This window comes from Dromiciops gliroides, chromosome X (genome assembly GCF_019393635.1).
Source record: "Dromiciops gliroides isolate mDroGli1 chromosome X, mDroGli1.pri, whole genome shotgun sequence".
NCBI lineage: Eukaryota > Metazoa > Chordata > Mammalia > Microbiotheria > Microbiotheriidae > Dromiciops > Dromiciops gliroides.
The window spans coordinates 44,992,205-45,019,065 of NC_057867.1; the positions used below are offsets into that span (position 1 = coordinate 44,992,205).

Here is a 26,861-nt window from a genome sequence, read left to right on the forward strand (position 1 = left end):
ATGACTGAGCAGCAGCAGCGATATCATATTCATGGGCTGGATGTCAGTGAAAACTTCTTCATGGTGTAAGTCGTCCAAAGGAGAATGAGCTAACTCGGAAGGGGATGAGTTCCCCAGCACTGGAAGTTTGCGGGCAGGGTCTGGATGTCCCCGGACTAGGGAGAGAGATGGGAGAGAAAGGATTCTGGAGGAAGAAGGTAGTCCCTGCAATTGTTCCGTGGACAACAAATTCAAGTGGCCTCTTCCTGCTCTCAGCCTCCAGGGTCTTCCTCTGGCTTCCAGCTCAGGGTCTAACCAGCCACCATCAGCTCTGGTCGTTGCCATACAGGTATATATATACAGGTAATACTGCTGTGAGAAGTGGCATAAAAGACCTCACCAAGGACAGGTGTGACCGGAAAAGGATGTAGGTTGGTCATGCAGTGAGAGCAAAGGGGAACAGATGGCCAGCCCACGGGCTGCCCTGGGAGCCCAGGATTAACACAGAAACCACAAGGTGGTTTCCAGCTCACTCAACGAAGCCAATTTCGGGAAGGATAAGGTCAAGAGTCACAGAGGATGAGAAGGTGTCTACTGGGGGAGGGAAGACCTTCTGCCACTGACACATGGAAACAATGCTAACATTTTTTCCCTTTAGTCCTCAACTGGGATTAAGGAAAGGGAACTCCGGGTGTGGACACTCCCTCAACCAATGCATATTAGCAACTGCTCTACGAGTTAACAATCTTCGAGAATTTCCTAGGGAAGCGAAAGGATAAATGATGTGGAAGTGGAACCCTAGGTCTGTCTAATTAGTTGTGCTTCTAGAGGGACTGACATCTGTGCAAAGGCCTGTGGGGAGATGTGGTCTAATATTATCAATCATGGAATTGCTAACTCCCAAACTCCAAGGAAATAGGTTTCCTTCCGAGGGATAGAATACTATCTCTAGATGGGCTAGATAACAGAAAACCTCTGTGTAAACTCGCATTACTTATTCCTAGGATGGTTTAATCCCAGTTCAATCACTGTGATCGGCCTGACTACACCTTCATCAATCTCATGACTTTGTACTTCCCTCTCCGGGCACTGTACTGCTCTTCCATTGACCTTTCGACTCTGCACCTCCCCCAATCTATTCTTTATCTTCCCAACTGAGTTGTAAGACTATGAATTGTTCAGATATCCTCCACTTCAGGGGAGAACATGATGGTGTGACCTGCTCAAGAGTCTTTGGTCCCATTCTCCTCTTCCATACACAAGTAATAAAATCGCCTTGGCAAAGCCACCAAAAAATGCAGAATGCCAAATTCATTCTTCAACAGGGACTTGCCCGGTACTATACAGCCAGGGCATGTCAGAAGTGGGCACCTTCCTTATGTGATTAGCCCTCAGCATTCATATTACACAAAGAGTCCAGTGGATCTTCAACCTTATCAGTTCATGAGTTCCCTCCATTGATGCAGATTTCAAGCCCCCCACACGTGCCCATCCTGTTCCACCTTTGTCCACGTCTTCCCATAAGTTTGCCACAAGGAATCTACTAAGTATGATGGAGGCCTTCCTCACTCTCTCCCAAAATCACAAGGATACAAGTGAAGCAATCAGGCCTTCAACCTGTTATCCCCCTCTCTTTCCACCTCCTCTTTCTGTCAGGAGGCAGTTGACTGGACTGGTCCTGGACTCAAGAAGGCCTGAGTTCAAATTTGACCTCAGACACTTACTAGCAGTATAATCCTGGACAAGTCACTTAACCTCTATTTGCCTCAGTTTCTTCAACCGCTAAAGAGGAGATGATAATAGCATCTTAACCTCCCAGGATGGTTGTGAGGATCAAATGAGGTAATATTTGTAAAGTACCCAGCAAGTGCCTGGCACATAGTAGGTGCTTAATAAATGCTTATCTTCTTCCTTCATAACATCCTTTTCGCCTGTTCTTTACACTTCATTCATGACCATCATTCTAGTCTTTAAGGCAGAGTCAAATTCCAAACCCCATTCTCATATACCACCTTCTTAGCTAGTTCTTCACTTCTGGAATCAGTTTTTCTCTTCTGCATCCCTCGATTCCAATGGATGGCAAAGAGAAAAACAACAGCCTACCCCACCCGCCATGATCTTCAGTTTCTTGCACAAGGCTTGGTAATATTTTGTCAACATTAATTGCCAATAATCCAAACACTGATGATCATTTTTAGACTCATTTCAAAAACATAATTTATCTCTACATGGATCACCAGACATAGAGAGTGTTCATACATTTTGACAAAGCTTAATGGGCTCTTTGTTACCTATCAGATACATACAAGACAACAGACTTCTCCTTGGGGTCAACAAATTGCTGCCCTGGTGCCCCTGGGCAGTGACTCACCAACTACCACTACTCCTATCTTCTTCTGACCCTTACCAGACAATATTGTCCCGGGCACCAGTTTTAGTACTTTCTGATGCTTTAAGGAACAAAGAGTTGCTTCCACTTCAGAGTGAGGCTCTCTTCTTCAGGAAGAGCTTCCCATTTGTTTTTTAGCTCTTGGTGTATACATATTTTCTTCCTTCCTTTCCTTCTCTGAGTGACATTTTCTTTCCTCCAACCTTTAGCTAGTGGTCAGGTTTCATCTCTTTCAGTTCCTCACCTTTCCCCCCATTTTACATGGTTTTGTTGCTGTTGCTGATGTTAGGAATGCATCATGATCCCTGATAGCCTGGAGTGTGGACAGGTGCTCTGCAAGACCCTTCATCTTCTTTTCCACTGAGGAAGACCCTTTTACATTTATTTTATCGACAAAAGCAACCCCACCTAGATCAGGTAGAATAGGTTTTAGAACCATGTTCTGTAACAAATGCAAATATCACATACTCCATGCATGTCACTGCAAAATTTACTCTGCCCTCCATACTTAGTGAGATCTTAGCTTCATCTTTCATCTACTTGTGGGTATTTATGTTTCACCCTTTAAGCATTTTCAGACTTTTACAACCTATTGTTACTTCTTAGTAACTTGAAGCCACATTAAACCTCCCTTCCTTAGTCTCAACAACTACACAGTTATTTCACCTTCCTTGCCCTTTCACCAGCCTCCAAAGTATTTCACACATTTTCCCCACCCACTGTGCCAATTTGCTTTACCCACCCATTTGTTCCACCATCCTCCCAGTCACCCAGGTGCTACCCTCGACTTCTTGGGGCAGCTAAGTGGTACAGAGGATAGAATCAAGAAGACTCATCTTCACGAGTTCAAATCCAGCCTTAGAAATGCACTAGCTGTGTGACCCTGGGCAAGTCGCTTCACCCTGTTTGCCTCAGTTTCCTCATCTGTAAAATGAGCTGGAGGAAAAAAAAAGGCAAACTACTCCAGTATCTTTGCCAAGCAACCCCCAAATGGAGTCACAAAGAGTTGGACATGACTGAAATTACTGAACAATAATAACAACAATTGCCTTCATTTAAAGGAGGGATTCTTAACCTGGAGGCTATGAATGGGGTCACAAAGAGTCAGACACAACTGAAATGACTGAACAACAAAAACCTCTACTTCTCACTCCTTCATCTCCCATAGATAATAAGTTGCCGGGTCTTGTCTTTTCTACTTTTGTAACATTAGACTCATATAGGCCCTCTTCTCTCCTCTGACACTGCCACCACCATTATGTAGGCCCTCCTCACCTCACACCTTGATTATTTCAGCAGCAAGCTAGTTGGTCTCCTTCCTCAAGTGTCTCTCCACTCCTGCCCATCATCTGATCAGTTATCAAATTGATCTTCCTAAAGCAAAGGTCTGACTTCAAATAACTCCAGTGGCTCCCTATTACTTCCAGGATCAAAGATAAAATCCTCTGGCTTTTAAATACTTCCACCACCTGGCCCTTTCCTACCTTTCTAATTTTCTGTGGCATCTAGGTGGCACAGTGGATAGAGCATTGGGTCTGGTGTCAGGAAGACTTTAGACATTGCCTAGATGTATGACCCTGGGCAAGTCACTTGACCTCTGTTTGCCTTAGTTTTCTCATATGTTAAATGGTTGTGAGGAACAAATGAGCCAATATTTGTAAAGTACTTAGCACAGTGTCTGACACATAGTAGGCACTAATAAATATTAGCTATTATTGCTATTCTTTTGGGGGCGGGGCAATGATGGTTAAGTGACTTGCCCAAGATCACAAAGCTAGTAAGTGTCAAGTGTCTGAGGCCGGATTTGAACTCAGGTCCTCCTGAATCCAGGGCTGGTGCCTTATCCACTGCAGCGCCACCTAGCTAATTCCTATTATTGCTATTCTTATACTTTGCTACATCTCCATATTGGGTATTTTCAATGGCTGCCCTCCATGCCTGGAATACTCTCCCTCCTCATCTCTGCCTCCTGACTTCTCTGACTTCCTTCAGGTCTAAGCAAAAGTCCCATCTTCTGCAAGCAGCCTTTCCTGGTTCTCCATCTTCACCTTCCCTCTGAGCTGATCTCCAGTTTGTTCTGTATGTATCTTGTCTGTACATCTCTTGGTAGGTTGCTTCCTCCATTGGCCTGTGAACTCCCTGAGAGGAGGGATTATTTGGGAGCCTCTGTCACCTCAGTGCTCAGCATGGTGCAGGACATATGATAGGTGCTTAATAAATGCTGGTTGACTTAACTTGCCTTTCCTCACCAATTACCTTCTCCTAAAGGCCTTCTTCTTGAATCATTTTCTTCAGATACCTATCCCTTAATCCTCTTTCTTCTCTTTCAATCTTCTCCCATAGAAGCTAAAAGTAATTCTGGACTTGGAAAATTTTCTTCAAAATACTTGCAATTTCGGCTAAATTTCTCTTCTACAACCTCTGGCCTTTTCTATAAGTCCCGACTCCTCCAAATCACTGACAATTTCCTTCTTCTTACTCAGCTCTAATCTTTCTCTCTTTCTTTTATTCCTCCCACAAAAGCCAATGGGGTCATTGAAGATTGGAGTTTCTAAGCCTGCTAATGAGATAATGGTCATGGCCTTGAGCCCTGCTTGAATCAGTAAGCTACTTCTCATCATCTCACTATTTCCCATCATACTCTGAAGACCAAACCCCACCAGGAAGTGAGTCTCTGTACAGTTTCCCAGTCACATAACACTTCCTAAGTACTGTATTCTCCATCCTTCCTGCTCTTAATTAACCCTTAATGTTAGTTAATCATCTTGCTTTGGTCATGGAAAGCAGGACAGATGACAGAGCGTGGATGTCTCAGTGAATGTTCATCCTCGGTACCGGAGACATAACTTATAGCTGCATTGTATCCAGCTTTATTTTATCTTTTTTAAATTAAAAAGTATTTCTTTTCTCTCCCTCATCCCATTGGAAAAAAGAAAACCAAAGAAAACCCCCATATCAAGCAAAGCAAATTTCTTCACTGGCTATATCCAAAATTGTATGTCTCATTCTTCATCTTGGGTCCATCAGCTTTCTGTCAGGAGGTAAGTAGCATGCTTTATCTTTGGCACTTTGAAATTGTTGGTGGTCATTGTATTGATCAGAGTTCTAAAGTCTTGCGAAGCTATTTTTCTTTCGATTTGATTGTCTCGATTGTTTTCCTGCTTCTGATTCCTTCATTCTTCATCAATCCAAAGGTCTTCTCGATTTTCTCTGAAACTATTCGTTTCATCATTTCTTACGGGGCAATAATCTATTCCATTCATATATCATAATTGGTTCATCAATTCCGCCAATGAATGAGAACTCCCTGAATTTCCCTTTTTTAACTGCAAAAGCAGATGCCATAAAAATGTTTGTACAAATGGGTCTTTTTCCTTTCTCTTTGATCTCTTTGGGGCATAGGCCTGGTAGTCTTACCCAGCTTTGATACGCTTCCTGTGTAGGCAAGAACCAATCCCCAAGCAAGTGTAGCTGCCTGAGGTGGATAGTTGGGAGAAAATCATCCGAGAGTACAAAGAGAAAGGCAGTTTCTGACAAAAGGGTGGTTTGGATGGGAGGAGATGACGCAGACTTTGAGTCTGATCAAGGGAAATCGGCTTGTAGTAAAGGAAATGCACTAACCAAAATGATGCTTAAAATCTCTTATCCCCACACCAGCCCTGTACCCTGGTTCCTCCAGGGAACAGAACATTACACTATATGAGGATAATTTGTGTTCCATTCAGCCCAGCTAAGAGCTGCCTAGCATAATGTCCTTGGCACACATCCCTAATGATGGTAATGCCACCTCCTTTGATGTGTGTGCTGTGTGTCCAGCCGGCAAGCTCACGTTTGCTTTCTCCTCCCTAAGCCTAAGCACCGACTCAGGTGGCCTGATGAGAGGGGATTTCAGTAATGACTTGTAGTCCTGCCTCAGCCCTTTCCCAGCTCTGAAAACAGGCCCTCTGTGGCCCCTTCATTTGGTGACTTATTAGTACGAATTTACATCTAGCAGATTTCATTGTTTCTCCACTCATTGTCGTGCCTCCAAATTTAGCCTGTATGAAACTTGGGATTTTGCTTGCTGTCTCTTCCACAGGCTCATTAATGTAAATAACAAAGGGGCTGGTTTCAGCTCCTGGGTCTCTTTCAGAGGCTTATTAATAATTCATCTGCAGCTTGACAAAGTCCTTCTAGGCAGTGATTTTGTTCATCCCTGGCTTTGTGCCTCCCCATTGCCTGGGGTCAGTTGTCTTATGGCCAAACTGGACCTTAGAGCTAGAGAGGACCTTTTCTATTCCCATCACAGAACCTGGTGGGATGAATGGCACTCCCAAAATTTCCCTTGGCAGTCTGCCTTTTGTTCCAACTCTGGTGCCCAACGGGCATGTTGTGGTGATGATGGTATCCTATCCTGTTCCAAACCCTTTCCCAATCTTGAATAACCCAATCCAGTTATGAGTCCTGTGGAATCAGCTGCCCATCATTACAATGTTTCCCCTAACATGTTTTCTTAGAAACACAATGACATTAGGAGGCACCTAGCTACAGGGTACATTCAGGCATTTTATATAGTAAATAGGGATCCTAATAAACCACTTTCCTGGGGCATAGGAGTTCAGGAATGACAACAGTATAAAAACAGGAATCTTCACAGCAAAAATTTCTCTGATAAAGGCTTAATTTCCACAATATATAAAAAATTGATTCTCATTTATGAGCCTAAGAGCGATTCCCCATTTGATAAAGGGCAAAAGGATATGGATAGGCCATTTTCAGAAGAAGTTCAAGCTATTGACAACTATATAGAAATGCTCCAAATGGCTAATGATTAGAGAAATGCAAATTAAAACAATTTGGAGGTTCTGCCTCATACCTATCTGATTGGCAAAGATGACAAAAATGGAAAAGGATAAATGTTGGAGGAGCGGTGGGAAAATAGGTACATTAATGCATTTTTTGAGCTGTCAATTGAGGCAACTATACTGGAAAGCATTTTGGAATATATCCCCAAAGTCACTATACTATGCATGCCCTTTTACCCAGCAACACCCCCAAAGAAATCAAAGAGGAAAAGGACCCACGTGTCCAGAAGTATTTACTGCAGCTCTTTTTGTGGTACCCAAGAACTGAGGAGGTGCCTAACAACAATGTGTTACATGGCTGTCATGGAATATTGTTGTATCCTTCTTGTTGTTCATCCTTTGTTCTGAAAGAGGAACATGACATGGGGAGCTGATGTCATGACTGAATTGGATTTAAATGAGGGAGGGCTGCAAAAAGTCACTAGCCTGGCTCTCTCCTCCAGAGCCATCTGGGTCCAGAGGCAAGATATACATGAGGATGACTGGAGATAGCCCCGGGTGTTTGAGGCAATGGGGTTAAGTGACTTGCCCAGGGTCACACAGCTAGTAAGTGTCTGAGGTGAGAGTTGAACTCAGGTCCTCCCAACTTCAGGGCCTGTGCTGTATCTGTTGTGCCACCTAGCTGCCCTATTGCAGTCTAAGCAATGAAAAAAGAAATGGTTGCAGAAAAACTTGGAAAGACCAGTAAGAACCAATACTGAGTGAGGTGTTCAAAAGTAGACCAACTACTATATGTCACTCTGGAAGAGTTCCAAACTCTGACCAAAACAATGCCCAATCATGATGCCCAAGTACCCAGGGTGACAGAGAGTACCCTCCTGACAGAGAGGTGGGGAGTGTGAACAGGGTACAAATCAAACCATACGTTTTCACAACCAATGTGAGAATTTGTTTTGTTTGACTTGACATATTTTTTCTTTTGTTCCCCCCTGGGTGAGGGGAAGTGGGAAGGAAAGAAATGGAATGTTTGTTAATTGAAAAAAATTCAATGAAAGTCCTAAATCAGGTAGGTGGTTGAAACCAGTTGCTTGGCCAGGAATATATGCCCAATGTTCATTTATCTATTTCTATGTTCAGCTTGTGCCAGTTCTAGAGGTAATTAGATGGGAGGAGAGCACAGCAGAGCAGAGCAAAGCAAAGCAAAGTGAAATACAGAGTGCTAGACTGGAAGCCAGAAGATCTGGGTTCAAATCCTGACTCTGATGCTGTCTAATCTTGGGCAACTCACTTAACCTCCCCCCACCCTGGCCTTGGTCTCCATTTCCCCCTATGTAAAAGAAGGGTGACGATTCCTACCTTACAGGGAGTGTTTGTCATGACAAAGAGGAGGAGGTTTCTGTGGCCAAAGCTCAGCCAATCTGCCAGGTAGCCTTGTTCAGGTTTAAGCCTCAAAAAAGAAAATGACGAACTTCCAGTCACCCATCCCCCATGCCTCCCCCTGCAACAGATATACTCTAGGGCAAGCCCACCCTGCAAAAGTGCTTTCCATCTGTGTTCCAGCAGGCCACAGCCCACTAATCGCCCATCAAGGACCAGCTGGGCTTTGCTCACTTGGCAACCCCAGCCCTCTTCCTTGCTGCCTCTTATTTCCTGCTTAATCAACTCATCCTCCAGCCCATCTGGTTAAGGCTGGGTCAGTAAAGCACATATATCAATTAATCCCGCGTGCAGAGCGGTGCCCATGCCTTCTTTAGCCTTGTTGTAACCGGGATTATTCCTTGACAGGGGATGGATCGTGGGCCCCACCCTTGATCTTTGTCCTGTTCCCCCTTGGAATCCTTTCCAACGCAGCTGATTCATGACCCCTGATGGTCTCCAGGACGCAGATCCTGGAAGAGTTTCCATCCCACTACCTCCAGGACCACACAGGAACACCCTGACTGGTTAATGGGTATAGTCTGGGAGTGAGGCAGTGAGGTGGTCAGGTGATTGTCTTGTTTGGAAAGAAAAGACTGGAGGCAGCACAGGAACAATGGGCAGAGTCCTGCCTGTGATACCTACCAGCTGTGGTGGCCTGGGCCAATTCACCTATCTCTGAGCCTCTGCTTTCTCATCTGTAAAATGGGAATGATCCTTCTACTACTTTGTAAACCCTGAAGTCCTAGAAAAATGGGTGCTCTTATTCTATGTTGCACACATATGTATTATGATGTTTGTATCTATGATACAGAGTAGGATCACTTTGTAATACCAGGATGTAGATGGCTTGAGTTAGTTGCTAGAAGCTCCCACAATACTTTTCATGTTCATTAATTACCTCTTCCCAGTGCCATTATTGTAGGACAGGCTTCCATTATCACCCAAGTAGATTACTGTAATGGCCTCCTTAGAGGTGTTCATCTCTTCTATAATCCATTCGACATCCCTCTGCCAAACTTATTGTATAACCTTTGTATGTAAATTTTCTTTTGAGGATTTGATGTTCCTTTGTTCAAAAAAAATCTCCAATGGCTCCCTATTAACTATTCAGTTAAAATTCCTCTTTCTGACATTTGAGCCCCTCTTCAGCCTGGGGCCATTCCAACCTTACGTGATTCCATTTCATAAGCTCTACCTTCCAAGCAATCTGAACAATTTTTAACCATTACTATACTATCCCACCCCTGCCCTAGCCCCATCAGATGTCTCCTGCATAATCTCATCTCTCTGCCTTTAATCAGGATGTTCCCTCTATGTGGAATGCCCTCTCTCAACCTTTTTACCTATTGAATTACCACTTTTTAAAACCCAAATCAAATGTCACCTCCTCCCAGAAGTCTCCTCTAATTTCCTTTGGGTCAGTAATGACATTCCCTTTTGGAACCCACAGAGCACTTCATTTTGTATAACTCTGATGTACTTGCAGTGTAATATTATGTATTCAAGTTATCTGTTTGTGCCTTATTCTTCTATGAGACTATAATTTCGATGAGAGCCAAAACTATCTTATAGCCCTGGGTGTAATAAGAAACGAATATGGGGGGGGGGCAGCTAGGTGGAGTGGTGGATAAAGCACCGGCCCTGGATTCAGGAGGACCTGAGTTGAAATCCAGCCTCAGACACTCGACACTTACTAGCTGGATGACCCTAGGCAAGTCACTTCACCCTGTTTGCCTCAGCTTTCTCATTTGTAAAATGAGCCAGAGAGTGAAATGGCAAAACCATTCCAAGATCTCTGCCAAGGGAACCCCAAATGGGGTCACAAAGAGTGGGACACGACTGAAAAATGACTGAACTGAATATCTGTAGGTAAACATGTATGGTTACCTTGGACAAACCAGTTCCATTATTATTATCACATCTGCATCTTGTTTGCATCTTTTTGGATGGAGTTTAGGTAGAACAATGTCTGAGGACAAGTCACTATTCTATTGTCATTCCTATGTACTTAATTTTCTTCAGACTATTCCCCATGTAGATAAGATGATGACTCCTTTTTTGTAATTTAATAAGCAGCAGGAGCAGTGGAGTAGAGGGAGCCTCAAAGGAAGGGAGATCCAGTTTCAAGTCCTGTCTCTGACACGGACTGGCTTTGCGACTCTGGATAAGTCACTTAACCTCTTCAGTTGCAGAGAAGTTGCTAGCTTGCATTGCTTAGAGAGTCTTCTCACCCAGGAATTCCTTGTACCAAGAATCTCACAGGTACAATTCCTATCCTTATGTATAGGATAGGGTTCTCTTGGCTGTTGATTTAGAAAGGTTATTATTACTATCATCACGTTTACTCAGTCATATTAGTCATTGATATTATTGATAGTTCATATTTTTATAGACCTTTAAGATTACAAACCAATGAAGGGAAGAATTAAAAATGCTGGACGTTGTTGGGGACATACTGACCTTTGGGTTCTAGTAAGTCATCTAGGTCGAGATACCTACTGAGCGTCTGGAAATGAGACTTTGGAGCTTGGAAGTGAGACAAAGGTCAAAGGGATTCTACTGCAGCTTAGCCTTGAATGTTAGCTTAAGCTGAAGGAGGCACTGAGATTCCCCCGGGGTGGGTCGGGGCAGAGAAAAGAGAAAAGGGCCAAAAAGAGAGCTCAACTTATACCTACATGAAGGTGGTAAAAGAAAGAAGTGGAGCCTGAGAGGGAGGAATTTCTTTGTTCAGAAGAGAATCTAGAGAGTGTAATGGCTTTCAAATCAAGAGAGGAGAGAAGATTCACAAGGGAGAGTAGGAGTAAATGGGACCCTTACTTCAGGGAACTGAAAGAAAATGAAGACTGAGAAAGAGTTGCTAAATTAGGGGCTTTTAGAAAGCCACTGATGGGGGCAGCTAGGTGGCGCTGCAGTGGATAAAGCACCGACCCTGGATTCAGGAGGACTTGAGTTCAAATCCGGTCTCAGACACTTGAGACTTACTAGCTGTGTGACCCTGGGCAAATCACTTAACCCTCATTGCCCAGCAAAAAAAGAAAAAAAAGAAAGAAAGAAAAGAAAGCCACTGATGAATTGGAAAGGGCAGCTTCATTTGGGTAGTGGGAACAGTGAAGATGGCCTTCAGATTGCAGCAAGGTGAAGAACAAGAGGGTGATGAGGCAATAGAGACAAGTACTAGTGGAAAGCTCATTCAAGGCATTTGGCAAATATGCATGAAATAAGGTTCCCATTTGATTCTGCTAGCAACAAAATTGCCTATGACCTGGGCAACTGAGCCAAGCAGGCAGGTAGGCTCATTAGAGCTATCAGAGAAGACCTGGGCCTTTTGCATATTTCCCAAGCCGTTGCAGTTGCTTAGGGGAGTCTAGAGATTTCAATAGAAAAGGCATGCAGGGAAGTGGTTTCCATGCTGGAGGCGATGGGACTTTATTTGGAGCATTTTAACTCACCAGTGAAGGAGCTTAACCAGAGATTCTCATGAAGTAGGAGGCAACAGAAGAGGGAACAATGATGCAGCTAGTCTCGAATAATAGTGACAATAACTGGGTAGTAAATGTGACAGTATCACAGTCCCTAATAATTATTTCATTGATATACGGAACTATAAATGACCATCACAATAATCATAGCTAACATTTCTATAGAACTTTAAAGTTTGCAAATCACTTCATATAGAATGCATACGATATAGATATCATCTATGTTAAATAGATAATAACGGAATAATATTTTACATATATATATATATATATATATATATATATATATATATATATATATATATATATATATATATATATATATATATATATATATATATATATATATATATAAAATCTCATTTGAGTCTCCCAGCAGCCCTAGGAGATGGGTGCTATCATTACCCTCATTTTACAGATGAGGAAACTCAAGACCTGAGAAGTTAAGTGACTGCCAACAGTTAGCAAGTGTCTAAGTAAGGCAGGATCTGAACTCAGGTCTTCCTGTATCCAAGTCCAACACTCCATCCATGACATCACCTAACTGTCTAATGAGATGCAACAAGATATCTAGAGAGGTGGAAGGCATCTGTGATTAAGCCAGCAAAGAGGATCCTGAGCCTAGGGTAAGATGATCTCCAGGTCATGGCTGGAGTATAAGAATGGCTGATACAGTGAGAGGCACTCCTCTGGCCCTGGAAACCACATTATTCCAAGCTCTCATAACTCTTCCTAGTTTGGTTTCAGTAGACCTGGCTCCATCTCCTACAACAGGGATGCCGCCCATTGCTGAAGAAGCCTAGATAGTGTAGAGTAAGGGATGGCATCCCTAGTAGGTACAACCAACTGATTTCCCACCTCTGGCCTCCAGGAATGGAAGTATCAATTAGGGAAGAAGATTTGAGCTAGAAGATTCCTGGCATATGAGATTGCAGAAAAGAAGAAAGGGATATGAGGAAAAGGAGGAAGAGGCCTGCCTAGAGCGGAGATAGTCCGTCACAAGAAAAGCTTAGTGCTCCCCGCAAAAAACCGTTTTTGGGGGGCCAACCATGCATGTCCTTTTCCATTTTGAAAGCCTACAGTGGAATTTAGCTTAACTGGACTTTGTGAGTTACAGGACCAAACTCCATTAATTTTCTGAATACAAAATGTTATTTTAGCTCATCTGAAAATCAATCCCCTCCCAAGCCTATCCTTCTTAATCTTCTTTGCCCTCGACTTCCTCATAAATGTATTATATAATTCAGTCCCTATATTATTTATTATCTATGATTATTTATTAATTCACTAACGCTATCATATAATTCAGGCACGGAATTTGGGCTGGAACTCTCTGGGCTGCATTTGCATACTGAGGAAAACCATATTGATTCTCGAAAAGCTTGCCCCAGACAAATTTGCAAACAAATTTTTATTTGGTTTCCGAAGACATTATTTTGACATGATTCCAACTGATGCAAACAAATCAAACTGAGTTCTGCAACAAATGCCTTCTTAATGGGTTCTGTGTTATTTGTTTTACTTGACACCATTTATTATAATGTAACAGCGTTTCCTTCCCAGGAAAGTCCAAAATCAATAAAAAATGGTGACATATGTTTGTATTTATTTGGAAATACAAATGCAACCAAAGGGTCTGTCAGCATGCGATTAATAGAGTACATGAGGCTGTGGTTTGGGGGTATCTGATTGTCTGTCTCAGAATATGAATTTGGAAATAGCTTGGGATTCCTGCTCCTTGACTCTACGGTTGGGATAGAATTTCACATTAACGATAAATCACCCTGGACGCATAGTTTTCTGTTTCAATTTACTGCCACACAGCTTAATCAATTCGCATGGGGGAGAAGTGGGACCACACATGGGATGAGGAGAAATACAAGTCGGTAATAAAATATTAAGACAAAGAAATGAACACATTTGAAATGTTATTACCGGGAGAGGAGATGAAACTGACATATCTGTCCTTTCTCCCGACTATGGTGGCACAGAACATGGCAACTCATCAAAAACCGGGCACCGAGATCCGGAGGTTCAGCGCAGAGCCTTCCTCACCCCAACCCTCTATTCTGACTCTTTGGATGATTATTTCTTCCCCTAAGCAGTTGGTAGAAATGATAAAGAAAATGTGTGCAGACCAGCAGGTTCCACCCATTTGAGACCTGTGTGAACTCAAGTTCAAATCGTGGGACCTTATAATAATGAATGTACCAAGCCCAGCCCACTTGCCCCCACCCACTTCAAAACCAGGAGTTCAACCCTAGGTCTTCAGCCACTTGCCATGCTAACAGACTCCTGCTTGTTTAGGACACAAACGATGAGTAAAACAATAGAAAACCTCAACTATATTTTTGAATAGGGAGCTTCTTACCCTTTCTTCCCAGAGTAATTTGGGAAATGAAGTGTTTTCAAAGAGTCATGCTCCAGGAGGGGAAAGGATGAGAAAGGTCCCCATGCTTCTGTAACCAAAATGGGGTGGGGTGGGGAAGGAATCACAGCTTTCATTGCTGACAGCCTTGACATCATTGCTTGGAAACTGCTCCTGCCAACAATTACCAGCAACTTATCACTTGCCTAACCCATCCCAGTCTCTGATGCAGCTGTTGACTTGGCTTTCCTAAAACACTACTCATCATTCCCAGTTGTCGACTCCAGGTGGCTAACCTGGTTCATCTTTCCCTCCTCATGGTCACAAACCACAGCCAAGGGGACCAACTTCCATCTCCTTGTGGGGGTACAGGGAGGGCTTCTTTCCCACACCATGTAAAGTAGACCAGAACCAAAAGCAGTCCTCCTCAGTAGCTTGGTGGGGAAAACTTCCTTCCTTTACAGAGAGCAAAAAGGGCAGGAGATAGGGCTAACATATGTTAGCCCTGAACTACAAATCGCTGCTAGCTAAACCAAGGTGAGAAAGAAATGGGTATGGGTCTCTCTTAGAGTTAAGCTCTCCTTTGCAAATGTATTGTGAGCACCAGTCTGGCCTTTGTTCCAAATACCCTTGGCCCTTTAGCTGGGATCAGGGACAGATGGACCTCCTGAGCCTACCCTGCTGCCCGAAGCAGAATGGGAGAATCTCCCAATTGGAGGGGGCATCAATAACCATCCAATCCAATATGTCCTTAAGCAGGAATACTCTCTACAACATCCCCAACGAGTGCCAGCCTCTCCTTGAAGACTCCCCCCTCCAATGGAGAACTCGCTACGTTCCGATGTAGTACATGCCATTATAAATATCTAGATCTAGATCTAGATTATATGGATATAATGTGTTAAGTACTTACACAGTGCCAGGTACTGTGCCAAACCATAATTTGGGAGTGCTCAGGTCGCTAAAAAGTTATCTGTTGCCTCATATCTAAATCTGTCAATGTATAGCACAAAGTGCTTTGTTCATGTAGTGTTGTACAAGTATAAGCTATTGTTATTGAATCCAACATTCAGAAGTACTTATTAAGTGTCAGCTCTGTGCTGGGCACTATTCTGGGTATAGGACAACAAGTGTACTTGGTGTATGATCAGGCTGTATAGTGTACATGGGTTCTATAGTGTATATGGGTTATATAGAGAGGGGGAGAAACAACAGTGTTTCTATGTCAAGTGTCTTGTTGGAATTTATTTCAATGGATCTATGATCTCATCCACGTTATATTCCCTGCACAGGTATAGATTGCAATCCTCCCATGACTTTCCATCCTATGGGCATCTTGTCCATCACTTCCCATAAATATGCCTTAGAGGGTCTATTGAATATCCTGCAGATCTTCCTCTAGGTCAGGGGTTCTTAACCTTGGTTGTGTCATGGACCCCTGGGGAAGTCTGGTAAACCCTTCTCAGAATAATCATGGCTTTCATGCATAGAATATATAGGATTACAAAGGATTTAGGGAAAAATATTTTTTATCCAAGTTTACAGAGCCCCTGACCAAAGATTAAGAACCCCCACTCTGTGTCTTTTAAAATGAGTATTAGGGGGTGGCTAGGTGGTGCAGCGGATAAAGCACCGGCCCTGGATTCAGGAGTTCATGAGTTCAAATCCGGCCTCAGACACTTGACACTTACTGGCTGTGTGACCCTGAGCAAGTCACTTAACCCCCATTGCCCCGCAAAAAAAAAAGAAAAGTAAAAATGAGTATTAAAAGCTTTCATAGAACCCTAATACTGAACAACATTACAAACAAGTAAACTAATTTAATAGATATTTACATTTAAATTAAGTGATGACCCTTCGAAGTCCCCAAGGGGACTTAATCCATTCATTCTCATTTTTCTAGGTCTTTTGGTATTTCAGGTCTACTATTTCATCTGTACATCTCTATCCCACCTCTTGCTACATGGCTAACCCACTGTCCCTTCTGGTCACACATACTTTTGTGATGCCTTTTATGCCACTTCTTGTTACCCACCTCATTGGCAAAATGCTTCAGGCTACTGACATATTTTCATTGGCCATCAGAGTGACCCAGAATTGTGATCCTTTGAAGACTGTGCTGATCTATGATTAATGACCATATAGAATTACAATTGGTGTTCAAAAGATGAGTTTCAGAATAAGAAAATAGCTTGGGATCATTGAAGGCACTGTACCATTTCCCAAATGTGGAAAGATACATATCCAAATTGCACAGAATAAGAAGGCATAGCTATGTTGCGATAGGCACTGAAAGCAAGAATACCCATGATGATGAAATCATGGATCCGAGCAAGGATTGAAGCATTGTCAAGATTATTAGTGCCAAGTCCCATCCCTGCCTGAAGGTAAGAAATCACCAAGTGGGAAAGCAAAAGCCTTTTGGTATTTTCCAAGCCCTGATTCCCACATATCTTGTACTGAAATCAAAAGGGCCTATTGATTGGTAGGCATGACTAGCAAACATGATAAATAGCTGCAGGACACAATCATTGGCATGTCATTATGTGGAAACAGAACTAAGAGGTCCAATTTTCATAGCACATTCAGCCATCAAAGTTACAGGTAAATCAGGGAGTAAAGGAATTAGTCTTAAAGGTTTCCAACTAAGGTTGATTAAACAGCCTTCTGGCATTTTCATTTTCATTTTCATTTTCTCTCCTTAAAATTTCCTCAGCTAAATGTTCCCCATAGCTTTAAACCAACATAGTCCCTTGAAAAATGAAACACTTCTACTTATTCACGGGTGAAAGGAACCGAGCCAAATCCTATTTTTGCAAGTGACCACCATTAGAACATTAGATTATGTGTCCCCATGAAGGAAAAAAACTTCTCCCAGTAGGCTGAGTTGACAACTCTTATCAAGAAAAGGGTTTGGGGCAGCTAGGGCACTGGCCCTAGATTCAGGAGGACCTGAGTTCAAATCCGGCCTCGGACACTTAACACTTACTAGCTGTGTGACCCTGGGCAAGTCACTTAACCCCAATTGCCTCACCAAAAAAATTTTTTTTAAAAAGAAAAGGGTTAAGATAGTTGCTCAGTTGATGACATGCTTGGAAAGATTTAGCAGCAGTTTCTCAACTTTAGGGCCTCCTCTTCACTTTTCCTCCTTGTCTTTCCCCAGATTGTGGAATAGGGAGGAACTGGTGAAATTCACCTGAAGCCATTGCATCAAAAGATGGGGCACAGGAGTGTGGTCTTCAGCACCAGTATTCAAGGTGAAAAAAGCTGCTGTTCACTTGCAAGACTTGTGGCAACCCCATTGACTTCACTGCCTTCTGGTAGCTTAGGCTATCAGCAGCAGAAAGAGCAGACCCAAATCAACCTGGACGAGGGGGGAGGGAAGGTCAGGTTGGATGCGGCTCCATCACCTGCTTTTCCCAAGGAGGGTCCTTTTCTGGGAACGTTCCTTGTGTACTTGGCCAGGTAGCTGACTGTCAGAAGGCAGCTGGGGGAGGCAAGGGTTGTATATAGATATTGGTTGACCATTCACTGTACACTGTATAGAAGCACTTGGTACTCTCCCCAGAGTAGGGGGCAAATAGGGTAGGAACATGAGTCTATAAGGAGGTCATTCATAATCAACTCAGCAACTTCTCTCACCCTCAGCCCCATCCTCCTAGGAGCCCTGCTTGTAACACACACGGGTAATATGGGCACAAGCTAAACCACCCACTCTTTCCTTTGGGGGACAATGGATAACGATTGCATGTTCTGGACTACTCCAAGCCCTGTGTAACAGACTGAAGTGAGTCTTGTATAATAGCCATGATAGGAGCCCAATACAAGAAACTTCTTGACGGGGGCTGGCTTAAAATCTAGGCTAAAACAAACATGTTCCCTTAATCCTAAAAGATATTTTCGCTCCCATGGGCCACCAGTGACTTTGAGCTAGAATTCATTATTAACCACACTATACACACACTGCCTCCTCTTTTTACACAGTGAGGGGGCAGCATTCCCAATGTCATTAGCAGTTGCTTAAGCTGTTTCAACAAAGGAACATTTAAAAATGTTTGCTCTGATGGTAGCAATGAGTATTTTACTATCCCCGGGGGGAATTGGGGCTCCATCACCTACTTAGAAAGGGGACCAACTCTTGGCTTCTGTGGTGAAACCAAGAGATCCTAAATCTAGGGATTAAGGGGACCTCAGGAGACATCTGACCCCACCTTTGCATTTGATAAATGGGGAAAGTAAGGCCCAAAGAGGGGAAAGGATTTTTCCAAGGACTCCCAGATGCTAAGTAGCAGAGCCAGGATTCACACTCAGAGCCCCTGATTAGAAGTATTTTTCCCCTCAAAAAAAAGAAGTATTCTTTCCACTAAATGCTGCTGCCTCCTTTGCCTTGGGTTTTGGGAGAAAAGAGAGGAAACAGAAAGACTTGGGTTCTCATTCTGCCTCAACTATAATAGCTACGTGACCAAGGGTAAGTCACCTCTCATTGCCCCAAAGTAAATTTCTTAGATTATAAATTATAGGGGCAGCTAGGTGGCGCAGTGGATAGAGCACTGGCCCTGAAGTTGAGTACCTGAGTTCAAATCCAGCCTCAGACACTTAACACTTACTAGCTGTGTGACCCGGGGCAAGTCACTTAACCCCAATTGCCTCACTAAAAAAAAAAAAATTATAAATTATGCGACACTGAACTCTTTTACCTAGCTTATCCCCAAAGAAGAGCTGAGAAAATGCATCTCCCTCCCTTCTTCCAGAGGTGGGCAACTAGGGGTGTGGAATATTGCATATACTGTGAGACTTGGTTAGGTTAGTTTCATTGAACTGTTTTTTCTTTGCTTCTTTTTTTGCAAAGGATGGATGATGAGTAAGGGAAGGGGAAGTATATATTCAGAAATGAATGTGACACACACAAAAAAGATGTCAATAGAATATATTAAAATAATTTTTAAAATGTAAAGAACACTGTGTTAGGGGAAGGGAGTTCTCCATACCAGTGCAGTCATAGATACAAACTGGAGACAAGTGGGGTGGAGAAAATGAGAACAAGAATGGAGGGAGGGAGAGAGGGAGAGATGGAGTGGTTTTGAGATACTCATGGGCAAGCCAACCCTGAAAGGGACCCTTCATTCCTGAATGTTCTCTTCAGGATTCCTTATGCGTGAAAATTTCCCATCCTGCATTTTGGAATTGGTCTTCCAGCTTTGTTGTCTGGGCACTGGAGATGCAGATACATTAGCAAGTATAATACTGAGTTCTAGGCAACTTTCTCCTCTCCATATTGTCTGACATGAGGCCATTATTGTTTGAAATTTGTACTTCCACCTAGGAATATTTACATTTGGCATTTCATCACTGTCACATTTTACTGATGGAAAGTGGAGCTGGGGACCACAATTGACATTATGTATTTCAACCTGAAATTGTGCCCACAGATGGAATATTGCCTGGATCCATAAAGCCTTCAGTGATTCATGTCCCGACAATCTCAATGTGTCTGTTGACCTTCCCAATGCAGTTCAAGAATCATTGCTCCTGCACCAGCTTTTCCCAAACTCCAAAAAGATTTCTGCAACCCAGAAAGGAGAAATGAGCAAGGAGTATCCAGGGATTCCCAGTTTCAGGGAGGGGAGAGAGTCTTCCACCAAGCTCACTTCTTTTAAGCACTTTTCTATGACTGAAATCAACCCATGCCTATCTCACCCAACCCTCTCTTTGTGTTCCTCACCGTTCACCTAAAGTTTGGACTTGATTATCTATAATCTGGTTATGAAAGAAAGAATTAGAATAGGAAGTGTTTAGTAGTCAGAAACAACTGGTTTTGAATCCTGGCTTTACCTACTACTGAGAGCTGTGTGACCTTGGACAAATCATTTTCCCTTTCAGTACCTCCCTTTCCTTATCTGTGTGGTAATGTAGAAAGAGCACGAGCTCCAAGGTAAACGTACATAAGTTCAGATCCTGACCCTTGTTTTTACTATCTTTATGACCTTGGAAAGTCACTTCCCCTCCCTGGGACTCAGTTTCCCCCTCTGTAAAATGAGGGAGCTAAATTAGATAAACTCTTGAGGACCCTTCCAGCTCTAGAACTGTGAACCTATGATAACAATCCCCTGCTCCAACTACTTCATGATGCTGTTCCATTTAACAGAAAAGAAGATTAACTTTTATAATTTGTTACCAACATTGACTACTCTTTAGTGTGCTCTTTTTTTGCATTACTGGAGTCATCATATTTATTGTTCTTTTGGCTCTGCTTTCTTAACACTGAATCACTTCACAAGACTACTCATGTTTTTTTCTAAATTTTTTTTCTATTAGTTATTCCTTATGGGACAATTTTATTCCATTGCATTCATATACCACAGGTTTTTCAGCCGTCCCCAAGTGCTTGGCACATACTTTGTTTGTAGCTTTCTGTTATTATAAATAATTCTGCTAGGAATAATTTGGTGTAAGTGCAGGCGTGTGCTGGTAAATTTTTAACAAATTACTCTCCAAAAGAAAAAAAATTGCATGCCCAACACACTCTTAAGTTTAAGCTGCATCATTACCATTTCCTCCGTTGCTTTGTTAAGTCTAGACAATCAACAAAACAATAAATCATGCCCTGATTTGTAGCGTTTGCCAATTTCTGAGGTATAAATGCGCGCACTGGAAATTTAATAATCAGCTCTTGTGAGCTCCAGCACACCCCTGTTGTTGGATCTTATCTTGATATTATTATCCTCCTTGGTATGTAAATCTACTAGTAGAATCCTTGGGTCAAAGGGTATGAACAATTTAGTAACTTTTCTGGCATGATTCCAAATTGTTTTCCAGAACTGTACCGATTTACATTTCAGAAGCAAGGAATTATCACATCTGTCTTTACACACCTTCTATATTAAATTTTCCCATCTTCGGCCAGCTTGACTAAGTTTATGGGTATGAGAGGATCATTTTAATTTGCATGTCTCTGATTATTAGTGAATTGGAATAATTTTGAAAAGGTTTCTGATGGTTGGCATTTGTTCTTTTGAAAATTGTTCATCTCTGGTCAATGCAATGACCAACCATGATTCCAGAGGACCAGTAGATGAAACACGTTACCCACCTCCTAACAGAGAGATGATAGACTCAAGGAAGAAAAGGAGATATTCATTTTTGGACATGGTGAACATGAGAATTATTGGGATTAAGGCACAAAAGTGGGAGTTGCCCTTGGCAAGGAGAAGGGTCATCTCTCATCAGAGAATGGAACAAAAAAAGGGAAATTTTTTTTAAAGATAGAAGGGTGTGGGCAGCTAGGTGGCGCAGTGGATAGAGCACTGGCCCTGGATTCAGGAGGACCTGAGTTCAAATCCGACCTCAGACACTTGACACTTACTAGCTGTGTGACCCTGGGCAAGTCACTTAACCCTCATTGCCCTGCACCAAAAAAAAAAGGGGGTGCCAGAGGTCTCAATTTTTTTAATTTTTCTCTATTGATATTTATATCTCCTGCATTTCCCTCTGCATCCCTCCTCCTTTCACTTCCAAAGAGCCATCCCTTATAACAAAGGATTTCAGAAGAGAAAAAAAAGTCCAACAAAACCAAACAACACCTCAGAATATGCAAAATTACATGCAGTATTCTCATGGACCCCCACCTCTGCAAGGCATAAAAAGGAAGTGTCTTCCTATATGCTCGTTTGGCACCAAGTTTGGTCTTTATATATATATTTGCGGGGCAATGAGGGTTAAGTGACTTGCCCAGGGTCACACAGCTAGTAAGTGTCAAGTGTCTGAGGCCAGATTTGAACTCAGGTCCTCCTGAATCCAGAGCTAGTGCTTTATCCACCGCACCACCTAGCTGCCCAGTCTTGCTATTTTTGCAGCACTCAGTTTTGATTGCTCTGTGGAGGTGGGTTTTTGCAGTCATTGTGCATATTGTTTTCTTGGCACCATTCACTTCACTGTGTTCATCTAGTTCATAAAGTCTTCTTATGTTTCTATTCTTGGTTTTAGTTATTTCTTACAGAACAGCACTATTTCATTACATTGCTGTGCCACAATTTGTGCACCAATTTTGTGTTGCCACAAAAAGTGTTGACATTCATATTTTGGTGTGTATGGAGTCTTTCTTTTTGTCAGTGCCCTCCTTGGATTATATACCTAGACGAGGAATATCTGAGTCAATGGTATAGACATTTTAGTCAGTCAGTAAATATTTATTAAATGCCTATTATGTGGCAGGCATTGCGCTAAGCACGGGTGATACAAAGAAAGGCAAAAGATAGTCCCCGTCTTCAGGGAGCTCACAGTCTAATGGGGGAGACAACATGTAAACGACTATGTCTGCTGTTCAGTCATTTTTCAGTTGTGTCTAACTCTTTGTGACTCCATTTGGGGGTTTCTTGACAGAGATAGTGAGTTTTCTCCATCTTTTATCAGCAGCACATGAAGAGTAAGGATAAAGTTTGATCAGATAAGGGAACATGGAAGTGCTTCATTTGTGGTAGATGACAAGGCCAAGGGTATGACCATCTTTTTATGTGACCCAGGTGGGGTAGCAAAAAGTAAGTTGAAGAAAAAATTTTTTAATTTAGATTTTTAAAAGTTGAAGAACTGAGGTTAGGAGTTTGAAAGGAGTCTCAGTGTGTATTTTTTTTTTTGGTGAGGCAATTGGGGTTAAGTGACTTGCCCAGGGTCACACAGCTAGTAAGTGTTAAGTGTCTGAGGCCAGATTTGAACTCAGGTCCTCCTGAATCCAGGGCCGGTGCTCTATCCACTGCGCCACCTAGCTGCCCCATCTCAGTGTGTATTTTGAAGACAACTAGTATAAGGGCAGGAGTGGAGAAGGAGAGAGAGACCCTGAGCCAGACACAAAACTCATTGAGGAAATAAGGGGAGAATCCTAGAGGTTGTTAGACAACAGATAGCTACCAGAATTGTGATTGGATGGTGGATATGGATTGAGTAAACCTCAAAGGAAGAGAGGTTACTGAATAATGGCAGTAGAGCACCTAGAAATGTCACTTCCCCCTCAACCATTAAGTCACTTTTTAATATTTGACATTAATATTATTACCTTTTAATCATTTTATTATGATATTGCATATTTTGCATGCATCAGAGCCCCCATTCTAGATTATAAACACAAACAAATCTTACCTTTGCCTCTCTCCCAGTACTTAACGGTGCCTTCGTTCATCCTTCTGGTCAAAAAATATTTATTAGGTGCCTACTGTATACAAAACCTTCTATGTTCAAAACTGAAAGCCTTTCATGTTGATCCAGTGCCCATACATTCTGCTCATGATTAGTACCAGGCAGGTATTAAGCAAAGACTGGGGTGGGAAAAGAATTTTTTCTCCTGGCTCTCAGTCAGGTCAGCACCAGGTTTCTTTGGAAGACCAAATCAGAGTGCTGAGACATATAAGGGGAAACAATTGTAGAAGCAGAGATATCAAACTGGAGAATGGTCTACGGTCTGACTCAGCCTGCCTCCCTAAGGCTTCAGCCCTTTATACAAAGTGGCAGTTTGTATTCTGTGCCCCCAACCTGCATGGACCAGCTGGCTTGGTCCCGGGCTAGGTCTGCCACAGCTCCTCCTGACTTGGCCACGGTAACCAGGCCTGAGCACAAACCACCCTTTCTTCCTCCTGCCTTGTCTGGGGCATGGCAGCAAAGACCAGCTGCTCTGTACCCTCCAGCACTAGCTAAGCCCACATATCCCAAGAGCTAGCTAAAGCTTGCTACCTCTGCCTGAGGACACAAGGAGGAGGGCAATGGGGAAGAGGTACCTTTGGGACCCAGAAGGCCAAAAGGGATTTGTAAAGCTCTTCATCGCTCTTTTCTACTGCGGTGATGGATTTCTCGGGATTTGAGATATATTTGTTTTTGTTTTTGGTTTTTTTTGCGGGGCAATGGGGGTAAAGTGACTTGCCCAGGGTCACACAGCTAGTAAGTGTCAAGTATCTGAGACTGGATTTGAACTCAGGTCCTCCTGAATCCAGGGCCAGTGCTTTATCCACTGCGCCACCCAGCCGCCCCCTGGATTTGAGATATATTTGGACAGTAGCTTCAAGGTTTACAGAATGCCACCAAGCAAAGAATTTGAATTACTCCTACCTTGTATTTCCCTTGCAATATACCTTTGCCAGCATAAAACATATTACAAGGACATCAGAACTGTAATAAGGCCCTTAACACTCAGGAAAAGCCATTGTCCCCACAAGCCAGCCGTTCCTACCCTGTGATTGCCACCGTTCAGTTTGAGATAGCTTTCAAAGGCACCAGAAATTGTAGTTGAACACCTGAGGTCTGCCGATACACTCTAGCCCTAGGGCGGGAGAGGGAGGCATCAGCCCTCCTTCCCTCTCTCTCCTGACACTTACATAAATATTTCAAGTGTCTGTTATTTCCCTTCTGCTGCTACAGATAGCCAAGGACCCTTGGGTGCACCAGAGAGAGACGGAGACAGACAGAGACAGACAGGGACAGAGACAGAGACACAGAGAGACAGAGAGACAGAGAGAGGAAGAGAGAGAGAGAGAGAGAGAGAGAGAGAGAGAGAGAGAGAGAGAGAGCACAGTAGGTTTTGTGAGTTTCTATGACCAAAAAATTTCACCTCCCTTCCATGTGCCTCTCTGCACTCAGGCTGGTCTCTGAATAAATACTTTGTTGATTTTTTTTTCTTTTTTCTCCTGAACTCTTTTAATAAGGGATGGCTCTCTGGAAGGGAAGAGAGAAGACTACAGGGAAAACGTGGGGAGTGGAAAAACAAAAGATATAAATTTAAATCAATTTTGGTTTTGTTTTTTTGTGGGGCAATGGGGGTTAAGTGACTTGCCCAGGGTCACACAGCTAGTGTCTGAGGCCAGATTTGAACTCAGGTCCTCCTGAATCCAGGGCCTGTGCTTTATCCACTGCACCACCTAGCTGCCCCCTCCCTTTAAATCAATTTTTAAAAAGAAAAGGTGTCTATCATGGGAGCATAGAGTTTCATCTAACTCAGTCCATACTTCAAAATGAATCCCCACTACAGCAGACCAGAGAAGGGGTCATCCAACCTCTGCTTGAAGACATCAATGGAGGGAGCCCATTTAGATAGCTTTCACTCTTTAGGTCAAGCCAAAACCTGCCTTATGCAGCATCTACCCGACAAGCATTAATGAATGCTTCATGAATTGGATTCGAGAGTCGTTGAACACGTTATAGCATCATAGGATTTAAAACCAGAAGGGGCCATAAAGATTGTTGAGTCTCCGAAGCAAGCTAAACGTGGCCCCTGCCATCTTGTTTTCCTTTGTCTCCTTCCCTTGGACAAAGGGAAACTTCGGCCAAAGTTCTAATCGAATGACCACAAATTCTAAAGTAGAATCATAGGATCAGGGCCCCTCACCACTATCCTTAAAATACCTAAGAGAAAGGCTGAAGAAGATGCTATAGGAGGTAAGACCAAGGTTCAGCACGAACCACAGAGGAGACAATTATCTGCCTACCCGGACCCTCAGGAGTGTGAACCCCAAAAGGCACCAGCAAACCATGGAGAGAATTTACCCAAAAGGGAAAAGGGAAAGGCTAATATTACAGAAAATGGAGATGCCAAAACAGATCAGACAAGGAAAGCTGAAGGTACTAGAGATGCCAAATAAATTGTGTCCATTTCTGATAAGTGAGTTCTTCTGGTAACTAAACTGGTTGAAATATTATTTTTACCAAGTTTAAGGAAAATGCAGAATTTTGTTTTACTTTTTAGCCCTGTCAGATGCTTTAGAGATTATCAAACCTAAGTCCCTTGTTCTATAAATGGGGAAACTGATGCCCAAAGAAGAGAAAAGACTTACCCAAGATCACACAGGTCATTTAGAGACAAAATCAGGATGAGAACTGAAGCTTTCTGAATCAAAATCCAGGGGTCAATCCAAATCAGTTCAATAATTACAGCCCAGGAATCACCAGCAACAGGGTAGGTGCTATTTCTTATTCACCTGCTGACCCTCACCCCAAGCCATTGCCATCCTGGTGTCACCCAGCTACAACTGAACCTTTGTACCCAACTAAGATTTCATTTTTCATCAGTAAAGTAATAACCACCTACTTAGATACATTTTTCTCCTGTGATGAATAAGCTGGATACCATTTCTATCAAATCATTCTGGACTTAAGCCTGTTGCCTTCCAGTCAAGAAATCAGTATGTGGACTGAAATATGAAGTCAATATTGGCACTGCGACATCTGCTTCGGATGCCTCCAGGACCAGCACCTGTGCCCAGACATTTTTCTATTCCCCCCATAGATTCAAAGTACCAGGCATTTTTGCTGTAACTGCCGTTTTGAAGAGAGCCCCACTTGTCTGTGACTAACGTCTCACGTGTCTTGGGTGTTTTACAGTTCACAAAACCATTTAGAGACCACAAAGTCCTTTTAAAGCTATGTCTCATTTCACCCAAACCATATGGGGGAAGGTAGGTCAATTAACA

General features: G+C 42.8%; 1 protein-coding gene across 1 annotated transcript; it reads left to right on the top strand.

The window, feature by feature from the left end:
* LOC122733939 (non-histone chromosomal protein HMG-17-like) lies at positions 1 to 26,033 on the top strand. Its single transcript, XM_043974639.1, has 2 exons — positions 1 to 65; positions 25,757 to 26,033. The coding sequence occupies exons 1-2, from the start codon at positions 1 to 3 to the stop codon at positions 26,031 to 26,033; spliced, it is 342 nt and encodes a 113-aa protein (XP_043830574.1).
* The last annotated feature ends 828 nt before the right edge of the window (positions 26,034 to 26,861 follow it).

Excerpts from the sequence above, each read along its gene's own strand:
- LOC122733939 (XM_043974639.1), top strand. The coding sequence starts at position 1 with ATGACTGAGCAGCAGCAGCGATATCATATTCATGGGCTGGATGTCAGT. Across the intron at positions 66-25,756 it reads AGTGAAAACTTCTTCATGGT|AATCATAGGATCAGGGCCCC; the intron begins GTAAGTCGTCCA and ends ATTCTAAAGTAG.